Here is a 12,577-nt window from a genome sequence, read left to right as displayed (position 1 = left end):
GCTCTCCAACTTGAAGGTTCGATGCACTGCTCTATTACTATTCGAAATGGACATATTAATAGGATTATCTTCCAATTTACTTCAGTTACGCACTAAACTAAGCTATTGGCGTGCCCTTTACACAGGAGATGACTATTGAGCACTTGTTATAGTGAAGGGAAATTGTGTGCGAAGCCACGGATAATACCTGACGCTCAGCTTCGGGTCAGGGCGTAAGTCTTCGCCATTCTTTACCCCTCATCCGCTACACTTCTTATTTCATAATGATTACCTTGGTCGATCTCAAAAAGCCTTTTAGAGAGTTGATACTCTGTTGTTGAGTTGGAATGGTGCTATCGTAGTTAACCAGCAACCCCCACGTCAACATCACACCCTCGTCTGTTGGATTCATCCATTCTGTCCAGGAGTATACCAAGAACGTAGCCAGGAAAAAAATTATAGGGAGTCCAGACAACTGATGGGACATAAGTAGTGAACAGAAATTGTTCACTAGGCCCCATTTTGTTCCTTAAACAGTTCTTGTCCGTTTCTTTGTTGAGAACGATCTTTCAGCAGTACATTTCAGTATAATACCTACTGAATTATTTAAATAATAATACTGGTTTATTACAAACATAATTTAAAACATTTTAAATTGAAGGAGGAAGTTCGGACTCCTTGAACACTCTCGCTGGCTACGTCCCTGGAGTACTCTATGAGAGGTGCTAATTCAAACGTTAGTTTTGAAGTGAGCATTTCCTGTCCAATGAATTATACCATAGAATCAAATTTGTACAATGCATATTTTTTTATATTAAAAAACTAATTAAAACGGGTTTTGCAAATCAAACATTTTTCAAAATTCCCTCGCACTTTGTAGCCTTACTCTATGTAACAGAGATTTTAAATTTAGATTTTAACAAAAGAAATATAGGTTACGTCACTTCGAAATACTATAGGAAACATAGCCTATTTTAAACTGTTCCAGATAAAGTAGCGCACTAAAAATTATAATCATACAACTTAAAGATTATTCATAACAGTAACTTACCGAGAACTTTGGGGTTGTTTTAGAACTTTAGAGATTATTTGGATAGTTCGAAGAACAAAAAATTAAGTTTCCTTCCTTATTCATAATAGGTAACAAAATTTGGGACTTTGGGAAAAGTGTTGCAGTGTGTACCTACAGTACGGTGTAGGCTAATACAGTTTCGTCGACTAGTATATTTTTATTTTATAATATAGTAATGTTGTTTATGCTTCTAAACACGAGATAATCCATAACGCTATTATACATTTGCTCAAGGGATATGAAATAAAAACTGATTTTTTTCATTAGAACTGCATACAATAAAATAAATGTCCCCGTAAACATTGTTTGAAAAATACATTACAAAGAATAAAAATAGACAATTAAAAATTAAAAACTCTTAAAGAAAATAAAATCTTTATTTTTTTACCATAAATATAAACAACCGTCCGTTTCTATTGAAATCGACCTCTGTGGCGACAATAGCAAACCAACATTAAATCTTGAAATACAATAGCTCAATAGACACGGGGACAATGTTATCAAAGCATTATGGTTCCTGGAGGACTGTGCGGGGTTGCGGGGAGGGCCGGGCGGGGGTTGGGGGGCGGCGGAAGTGGCCAATAATGACAAGACTGTATAAAAACTTGTCACTATTCCAAGTATATTTATTACGAGTTGAGAAGACACGGTGGGTAGGGGTAATTGAGTAATGAGTCGCGTGTAGGGATGGTGGGGGAGGGGCGTGGCCGGCCAATCAGAGCCGGGGGCGTGGTCTGCGGCACTCCCCTCCCGCTCCCGCGGATCACATGTCGGCAGTCAGTGTCCACCACGGCGTCGACGGAGAATCTCAGTGACTCGTCGCGCGACTCTTTCCAGAGCGCTGCGATGTTGACCCCCATGTTGAGCTTTCTGGAGGCGTCGGGCTCGCCCCCGCTCGCCGCGCTTCACTCCATGACCGAGATGAAGAACGGGCACCCTTCTTCCGCCAACCCGCACGGGATAGAGCACATCCTCTCCCGGCCGACCAACGTGGCTCGCGGGTTCAACGTCGGGATGGCAGCGGCGGCAGGCATGGCAGCGGCCAGCTACTACAAACACCACACACACCCTCTGGCAGAGCTGACGGGCCGTGGCGGCATCTACTGGCCTGGACTGCAGGGCCTTGTCAGCAACCCCATGGCCTGGCGGGACCGTCTAGCGAACAGTGAGTAGATCTGAATCTTAGTAGATAGATTTTTCGTCATAACTTTACTTTTGAAAAGAAAAACGTAGGATTTTGGAAAGAGCAAATAAATACTAGGCTATAGAAACAAAAAGTAAATACAAGAATAGAGAAAGCAGATAACTTATAGTAGCATTTTACAACAACAAAATTTGTATAAATTATAGAAAAGTGCTACTTATGGTTCCCTAAATTACTGTAATATTCTTAAAAAGTCTATTAGCTTAGACGGCCTGAGAAATATCAGACTGTAGCTAAATTCCAGTATTCCTTGTTTTAATTACGTACATACTACGAAAAACTGGCGGGTTATATTACGTTTCTGTCTTAAATTGTAGGTATTCCTCATAAATTATAAAATTGACCTAATTTATGCCTAATCATGAATGTAGTAAAAAGTTGCACATTATTTTAATAGTTTCCAAGTCGTCTAATGCAGCGTAAATTCCTGATTGGGAAGCTTGTTTGAATAGTAAAAATATAAATTAAACAAAAAGTAATTGGTGGTTTAAATTATCACTCTAAGTATTACTATATTTCTATACTCTTCTGCTTCCCATTTATCTTAGGCTACATACAATTTACTTTGGTGAACAAAGATATTTCTTATTGAAGAATTAATATAACAGAAAGGTAGGACAGTACAGAGACAAAAAGCACGCTCACAAAAATATAGCTACTAAGACTAACCTAGTAGCATAACGTATATAGCAAGAACAAGATTTAATGAACAAAAATTTAATAGCTAGTTAAAATTAATGTTTTAATTGCCGTACAAACAATGAAGCAGTAAATATTGCATCGAAATAGCATATTGGCTAGTCAGTATAACGGAATAAATAGGTAATTACATGGGCAATAATTAATAGTTTATTGGCCATATATTAATTAATTACTTTATCGTCAACGAAACGTGTAATATAACAATATTTGGTTTTATACTACAGGAAGTACTTTATTTTAAATACCGATGTTAGAGATTTATGGCAAACAATTTACACCATACTGATGTTTTAAAAATAATTATTTAATTTCAGACGAACACTGAATGTAAATAAGTTAGCATAAACCTTGTCGGTGATGAGCATTTACAGTGGCCTAATATTATTGGAATGGATAATGCTACAACCACATTATCGTACACGGTTGTCCAAAGTTTAAAAAACAAGTAAAAGACATCAACGCTAGACATCATGTAGATTGTAACAGTAAAACAAAATGTATTAAGGCCTATACTACGTTTACCTTGCTAAAATTAACTTGCTAAAATTAACAACATGAGTTATAAACTCATAATTCGTATTTTTTAAGTAATGCAAAGAAGGGGAAAGCCTATTTTAGGCTAAATACCAATGCAATTAAAATTATTACAATATTAACTTATACATGTGTTAGTACCAACGTTAAAGTCCATGTAGCTATGTACCTACTTTCTGCATAATATTGTAAGTTAATTTGTAATAGTTCTTATTCCGCTTATACTACTTTTTTACCATTAATCTAAAAAAAACCAGGAAAGGATTCTAAGAAATTAACAAAACTATAAGGCCACATTACGGTTCGTATTGCATTTAGGCTATTTAAGAAATCACTTCCGAATGCAGCGATTTTATTGTTTAATTTATATAAATCAACAAAACATGATAAATAATATTAGAAATAGAATCTTATGAGACTTTTAATCTACCTACACAAAATACGCATGCGTTACAAAAAAATGATTTTTTTAACCAATTCAAAACAAATAAACCAATAAATTAAAACAACCAATAATAAAGTGAGACAATTTAAAGAATACCAGGAATATGATTCAAGGAATATTGAAATTGATGACAAATAAATTTTAATCTGGATTTAAAATTGTCAGAATAGATTGTATAGCCTGAATATAATAGGATTCTTATACAATTAAAATAAAATAGAGCAAGGCTAAACTATAATAACAAAATAAATACAAATTTATGCTATGGGAATAGCGCGAAATTTTAAAGGTTTGTTATTAGTCTTAATATAGGCCACACTTCCAATCGAAGAAAATTGAGCGTCATTAATACAAATACAGTAGTTCACACTTAACATTTTTGTACAAGATTTTGGTAGGACTTTACGCAGATTTCAAGAAATCGTACATAAGAAATAAATCAAGAAACAAATTCGATTTACAATAATAACATTGTTTTACTTTCAACGCTTTGATTCCAGATACAAACAATAGAAATTGATTAAATATAAAATGTAATGCAATTAATAATTACGTTCAATAAATACGTCTAAATTATAGTATGAATATGATCGCCATTCATACAATTGTATGTTGACTTTTGGGTTTAGATTAGGCTATATTGCATGACCTTTCTTATTTACATTTTCTTATAAACAGATCGTGCTATATTTATGTCAAAAACACTTCCTCAGCCTTATTTAAATTTAAATTTGTATTCCCCAGTTAAATATTAAGAATGACAAATAACATGGATTTTCAGTGTAGGCATAAGTTTAATTTAAATTGTCTCATAAAGTAGTTTGAGGGCTTGTCATTATGTTTATAAATATAATGACAGTCTATTGTCAACGCCTTTGAAGAAAATATGTTCTTTTGTAATTTTATCATTTAAACATATAGGTACATAAAAGTGACAAACAATAGATATAATTTATCAAATAATTGTCTTTGTATACAAGTTATACCTATGAATTTTTAGTTGTATGTTTATTTTTTAATGTATGCATAATTTCCTTTGTGTATTGTCTGATACATAACAATGAACAATTAAATGAACGTTTAAACCTAACTCCACACAACAAAAACTTAGCGTGCTTCTATTGTATTGTATTTATAAAATTGTTCTATGAATCTGGCGACACTTATTAAGCACAGAGACCTTAAACCAATTTACACCGTATAAGCCCAAAGCCTGGCTTTTTTTGAAATCGATAGAGTAATTTCCTCTAAAAAAGAAATCGATTGTCAGCCGCTCTAGTTTTGGTAAATCTCGAAATAGGAGGCTATCATCGAAAATATAAAAATATAATTTTTACACCAGATCAACTTCACACGCTTAATACTCGTATCAACAGTTAGCCACGTAAATACATGTTAACTTAGCGTCAATTAACCATATACAGACCTTTGTGAACATTCGGTCTCTTTATCTAGTTGTCTGGCGATAATATAACTATTATTTATGAGTCACGTTTGGTTTTAAGTGTGACAAGCTAGGACAAATAATATGATATTTAAAAAAACTGTTTAAAATATTTAATCATTTTGAGATCGCCATTTTGACCTTCACCAAAACTATCGCGACTGATGATTGTTGTTTTCTTAGAAGAAATTCCTCTTTCGATTTCAAGAAAAAAACAGTTTGTGTGCTTATACAGTACAAAGTAGCTCTTAGCTCTGAGACCTTTATGAATTAGAGCTATCTACTTAAGGAACTTGTTGACAGTTAATTTCAAAGTCTCTTCGTTGTTTAATGACTTACAGTTGGTGGGTGTAGGATTTTGGTGCGTTTTAAAAGGTGACTGACACAATAAGATATGATTGCCTGTAACTTTGGCCTATTTTCAATTGCGCATTGAAGATTGTCAGAAAGATTGGTGTGCTCCCACCAGTTCTGTAAGAATGTCAAGGTATGGCCTATGGCGGAGATCCGGATCAATTTACAATGTTCCCATGCCAGCAGACTCGGAATCGCTGCTGAAAGATAGCCTACAATGATGATGCCAGTGAGACTAACTTATCATTGCGAACGGTCTGGTCTCTTGGAGTGGAATCTGATGGTCTTTAAGCGTCTAATCCTAGAAGTCTGGGCCTCAAGGGTCTACTGCCGATTGGATCAGCACTATGATTGTTTGAAGCAGCATACGGACTTTTGGTGGAATAAGTTTATGAATGACATACCGTACACGATGCGTGAGGGGGTTAGGCAATTCACCCCCTATCCCAAGTATACGGTTTGATGGTTTGCATAGTGTTGTAGGTACCGATGCTTTTCCGTTTTTCTTTTCCCAGTTTGTTTCCATTAGTGCAGGTGCTAATACTACGCACTAAAACCCTGTTTATTTGCCCACTGAAACTATTTGTTTGTTTAAAGTTCATTTTTAGTATGGACTGTTTGGTTTACACATAACGTAGCTATGATGGGAGGGGTTGATTCAACGTGATTGTTGAGTCTAGCTCCAGTTCACCTTCCTCTTAGTGCAGTGTCTGGAATCTGACGCTGTCACAGACTTGACCCATGGATTCTAGTGTCATGGTCGTCTGAAGATATAAAAAAAAACCGGCGACGAAGAACCTCAAAATTACTACAATGTTACAGACACGATCTCTAAGCACGTTGGAGCAACTGAATTTTCTGCACATAATGTAGATATGGTGGGAAGGGTTGGTTCAATATAAATGTTAGGTTTAACTCCTGGTCGCCTTCATCTTAGTGCAACGTCTAGAATCTGAAGCTGTCACATATTGTTTAGTATAGTAGTAATTCTTAATCAGTGTTGACTCTCAATATTTAACATTGAAGAGTCTCTATTCCCCCACCATTCCCTTCTTGACCCCCCCCCTTCGAAGAACTTTTTCGATCTCCTGTGTTTCGGGATTCTCAAACAGGGGTTGTGTAGTTATTCCGGACTCACCCAATGTACTATAATTAATCCAAAACTAAAGTTTTATTATACAAGTTTACTGTAATTTTACACATTAAATAAATAAACACGGTTTAATATAAAATATAAATTAAACTGTAATACCACGCGAAAGGATCCAAAATATAATTGGTATTGTACCCTATTGGGTAAGAGCCTTTTTTGGAAAATTGATATTGCTTTTAAACTATTAATAAATATAACACCAGTGTAGTTATATTCATTAACACAGGATATTCCGGAACTTTATGCGGGGCACTCATAAAGAAGCAGTTGTTTTCATAAATATTTAGGTTTTGTGCTTTTATGTTCTCGCCGCAATTAACACAATAAAGGAGTGAATAAAGAATGACACCAATTTCAAAAAGTTTTTATTGGTGTTTGACACATGATGAGCTAAAGGCTAAGTTGTGTGTGTAAGAATAGACTATTTAGTCATTTTAATTAGTCTTGCTTTTCGGTAATTTTAGAGAAGAAATCGGAAAAATGACAGGAGTTCATTAGTCAGCAATAGGAAATCCAGAAATACTATCGGGAAGGGAAAAGGGGATCTGGAGGGCTGTGGGGGTTGTAGAATATGCAAAATATTGTTGATTTAAGATTTTTTGAGATGTATCCTTCGCCATTGGAACGATACTGAGTCTAGAAAGCACAGTTGATGAATTCAGAAATAAAGTAAAGACAAGTAAAGTAAAGATATTTTATTTTTGCAGGCGAAGTTAATAGTAAGAAGCCCTCTCTAACACTTAAACCTGGTGACTAACGGCCACGGCGGGTTAGGCGGGCAGGTTGAATAGACAGAATCGCTCAGCAGTCACCCATTCAAGCAGCAGCCACGCTCGACGTTGCTTGATCTGGCTATTTTGCGATAACCGTAAAAACCGTAGAAATGAGTAATTGCAAGTGATATGAAACGTAAAGCAGGAGTAGCTTAATGTATAACTTTCAGTTTTAAGTAACGAGTTACGTAATAGTCTCTTTACAACACTAGGGGAAAATTTAAGAATTTACCAAAGTTACAACATAGCCTATTAAAAGTAAAGTGCTTAATTTTAATTGTTGACGTTATATGGCAACAACATAAATACTTTGTATCGATCCATTGTCTCAAATTAACCGTATCAGACGTCAAGACATCAGGTTTTAAATGCTTACCTCCTTGTACCACGATAGTCGTTACGTAATAGCAATTTATAGTTCCATTATCACACAAAGGTTATACCAGTACACTACTAATATTATTTAAATAATTTAAAAATTACATACCCTACTACTACTATTGGGAGTATACCTTTACAATCTTTAATGTAATTTCTTATTTTAACACTTTCTTCATGAAAATGGTTCCAGCGTGTAAAACTCCTAACAAATGAAAAATTTTAGTAGATATTTCCTAAAAATTCTAAATACTTTTGACGCTGTGTTACAAGAATCTATTACCAGTATAAATTATTTATCCAGATTATCTAATATTATGATTAATAAAGATAAATTTAGCATATTATCAGTTTCTGCTACAACCGGTAAGTATTTAGCAGACTGTTGTGCTTTTATACATTTCTATAAAAATAATTTTATTAAATTAGTAGTTATTCATAAAAATTAACATAACATGTGCGATATACGTTTAAAACAAAAATGTATATACTATAAGCTAAATTACAGAAATAGTGGTTACAGTTGTTTCAAGTAAATAGAGTTACAGAGCTATTCCAATATTTTAACTCTTCCTTTCCGGAAACTCGAAGTTCAACAATTTTAAAACAGTGATGTAGATTCCTGAAGTTAAGATCGCGTGTCACAAAATTCTGTCATGTCACCTCAAAGTGTGGATACTGTCTAGAATATTCCTGAGCGCCACGAAGGTAGTCAAGAATCGAAAATTTAAAGCAATGGGTTATTTTAGAACTGCTATACATTACAAATCAACAGTTCAAGGCCTCAGAGTATTTTATAATAAAACATTAGTAGCGTAAATATTGAAATATGTTTCATGTTTGAATTGCTAATAGCAGCCTATAGTGTTAAACATTAGGCTACTAATGAAATAACAAACGGATCACTATTACACAATAGAACATTTACTCACTAACTCACTAATCATTTTCCAAAAACAATCAACTTTATTGCCACAACAATACTGTAAACGGTGTTATTTTTATTCCGCTTCCCGTGCGATTTTCAATTACCGTTCCGCTTAATTAATTAACGCCCCGGCCGGCAGCCGCACGCCCCCGCACGCACCCTGCGGCCACAAACGGTAAAAGTGTTGAATTTGTTATTTAATAATCTGTAACGAGGGAGCAAAAAGCGTATCGTTTTATAGGCGGTTTTAATTATAGGGGCCTTTTAACAAGTGGGCATCGCACTGGGGTAGCCCCAGGGGGCGAATTACGGGGTTTATTGCTGTTTCAGTTACGGGGCCCACGGGGCTCGTGAGTGCCCCTTACACTTTGCCTTCCTTCGCTAGCTAGCTATCTGTCCTCATTGATTGAGCTGGGGCAGTCTGTATTATATGCGTGGCTACGTACCGCACAGAAATGCCCAAATTGTCAAGTCCACGAAAAATTGACTTTCCATATAGGAATTTTTATTCTTCTTGGTATTATGCATTTTTGAGAGCGGTAGTATGTGAGTATGACCACTGTAGGAGATTCAGGTTAAACCTTCTGAATAATTTTCACTCTCTTTTTTTAATAATCTGTTGTTATTTAAAGCTACAGGACCATTAGAGTAAAGTACTTATTTATAGATTTAAAAACTGTTTAATCTTTTATACTCAAATACGGTGTTGCTAAATTAGCGTAATCCATCTTTAGAGCATAAGAGTACTTAAAAGGTTGCTACAACTTTCAGAGGTATTATCACTATTGTTGAAGGTGATCTGATAAAATGTTTACTATAAAAGAACTTGCTCCTTTGGATGTGTCTGTATGCATTAAATTACATAGTACAGGTACAGAATGATTGAAAATAAATTGAGAATCAGTTTCTACAAGATTAGCAGCCAGGAATTTGGCTAGAAACTTTAAACAAGGAAGGTTATTGGTGATTAGGAATGCTCTAGGCTGTATCTAGTAAAAAAAATGGTCCAGGAGGGAGTGCATGAGGCGTTTCTGTATATATATTGAGACTAGGTTTTTCCTCATCCAAATCTTTCAACTAACCTGTGATAGAAATTGAAGAAACGTGCATATAATCTCAAAATTTAATTTTCTACGTCTTATAATGGATCAGAACTCAATTTAGATTTCGAATCTGCGAATAATTTTGGAACACCTAGTTGCTTATTTAGTCCCTTCATACATGCAAAGGATCCTCGTGTCATCGCATCTTCTATGCTGCGGTTCCTTGATGTTGGGTGATCTCTCATCACTAACATTGTCTGCACATTAAAACGCCTAACATACTTTTAGATTACAAATCTAGTTGGACATGGTCTTCTAAATGTACAGGTGAAACCTTGCAAACGAAGACGGACATCAGTCGTCCTGCGTAGTGATAATGTTTCAGAACGCCTGTAGCAAAAAGAGATGCAGCGTAGAGGCTATGTTCGCCTTGTATTTTAGTGATCGAAATAAACAGGTTGTTCTTATAAGTGACTCTTTTCAGAACTACATATACTAAGGATGTCTTAAAATATCACTGTGGTGATTTTAAAAACCAATTGATGAACTATTATGAAATGTTCTATTCAAGAATATTTTAATGTACAGTATTTAATTGGCCATAAACATTGTGACACACCTTTTGCGATAGGTTTAAAAGTTGCTGTCAACATAAAAATTAATGTTTTTTTAAATTAAAGTCTCCGTATAAAAAAAATTGTAGTAAGGTTTTTTAAAAAATGAGGTTTTTAATTGTTTTATAAGAAAAATTATTGTTGCAGTTGATAACCTAGAAGACTACTAAAAGACCTTGCGGATTTCTTGTGCGTTTTGTTTCTGTTTGTCAGAAAATAATATAATTTGTGCCAATTAATAGGGCTTTCAACCCGAAAAAAAGTAGAGAGAGACACTCCTTTTTCATTTTGTTGATTTTATTATTAAAATAAAGTCATAGCTTTTTCATTGACTACTAAAAGACTTTTAATAAACTTACGCGTACAAATTTAAAAGAGCTTTCAAAAATTGATGTAATTGAAAATGCCTTAATCTTGTTTGACAGTTATTTAATTAGCAACCCCCTTTTTTATTTACGAATGATTATAGAGTTCAAAGAATATATAACGAAGGAGTTCCTCAAGGGTCTCTCTTCTAATATTAATATATTTACGTAGATGGTCTTGGTGAATTGAAATTACATGAATAACTGTTTATTTACACTTGAATTTTAAGGCATGTAAATAATATAGCAAAGCATGGCAATAATACCACAAAAGTATATTATACATTTCTAGATATAGAGCTGTGTTACTTGCCATTTTTGTTGGTGCAAGTTACCCAGATTTTATAATGTTTATGATAGCCTAAAATTTCATTTGGCCATTCTTCCATGTTGTTATTTTTATAAAAATGTTTAACCATTTATGAGCTAAGATTATGTGTTTTGTGTTTATTTATTGGTGAAAACCTTTCGTTTTGCTGCTATATTCGAATATTGGACTATTTTATTATTATCATAATTTAATTAGAAATAGTACTGTTAACGGGCCAAATCCCCATGTTCATAAGCCTGTACTTGGCTAAGAATGTATTTGTATAGTAGAATTGAGAATTCACATCTTGGAATCTTTCCAATAGATCAATAGAGAAAAGTCAAAATGTTAAAGTTCCTTAATGTGGGTTTAGTCCGTAATTTTCAAGCTATAGGCTAACGTTCAAAGGCAAATCAATAACATATAAAGAATAAATTTGATACGTTTGCAACTTGTTACATTTACACAAACTTAATAGCCTATAACTGACAGGTTTGCATACCAGAGCAGAATACTCATTAAAGAATAGAATAACAATTATTTATGTATCATTACTTCTAAAATTAGGTCGATAGAAGCACTATAAATAGTGTGAAAACTGTTACCATAGCAATAACCAATAATAGAAAACTTAATTTCTTTCAAAGGTGTGTAATAAGTCCCTACACGAATAAACGGTAAAATAACACATTTAAATGTATTATGTCACCACGCCACGTCGAGGTTTCAAATTTAGGTTGTAGGCTACTCAATCTGACAATGATAAACAATTGAATTAAGTAAACAATTAAGTTGTAGCACGTGACTACTAATAATAGTAGTCTAACTACAAAGGTAACACCTATGCTCTCTACGCTGTTTCTAGTTTTTGAGTTTAAAAAATGTATTTCCTAAAGGCAACTTGCCAATTATAGTTATGAAGGATCATATAAGTTAATTGTTTTTTTTTCAAAAGTGTTGATTTTATTACTCGATTGTTCGTATAAAATATTAACAAAAATGGTAAATTATTAAATCACACAATATATTTTTAAAGCATTGCTGCAATAATGCATAATTATTTTAGGAGCGTGTTAAAGTTAAAATTTACGATCACGAGTAAAACGAAGACAAGTATTAATTGCTATGTCTAAAATTAAGTCTTCAACATTTTTTAAATTTATTACTTGAAATTTATACTTTTAATACATTAATTGTGGTAAGAGGCAAAATCCTTTACAATAATTTTGCAATAATTCAAAATCATCCTACGTAACAATGAATTTGAGATTTCAAAGTT

At 33.9% G+C, this 12,577-nt stretch overlaps 1 protein-coding gene across 1 annotated transcript in view; it reads left to right on the top strand.

The window, feature by feature from the left end:
• The first annotated feature begins 1,844 nt into the window (after positions 1–1,844).
• Positions 1,845–12,577, top strand: part of LOC124355935 (homeobox protein Nkx-6.2-like) — a 59,918-nt gene continuing 49,185 nt past the window's right edge. Inside the window, exon 1 of the mRNA XM_046807089.1 lies at positions 1,845–2,216. Coding sequence (XP_046663045.1) covers positions 1,898–2,216 — 319 coding nt within the window. The 5' untranslated portion in view covers positions 1,845–1,897. The remainder of the gene's footprint in view (positions 2,217–12,577) is intronic.

Source organism: Homalodisca vitripennis, chromosome 1, assembly GCF_021130785.1.
Source record: "Homalodisca vitripennis isolate AUS2020 chromosome 1, UT_GWSS_2.1, whole genome shotgun sequence".
Classification (NCBI taxonomy): domain Eukaryota; kingdom Metazoa; phylum Arthropoda; class Insecta; order Hemiptera; family Cicadellidae; genus Homalodisca; species Homalodisca vitripennis.
This window is presented reverse-complemented; position numbering and strand designations above follow the sequence as displayed.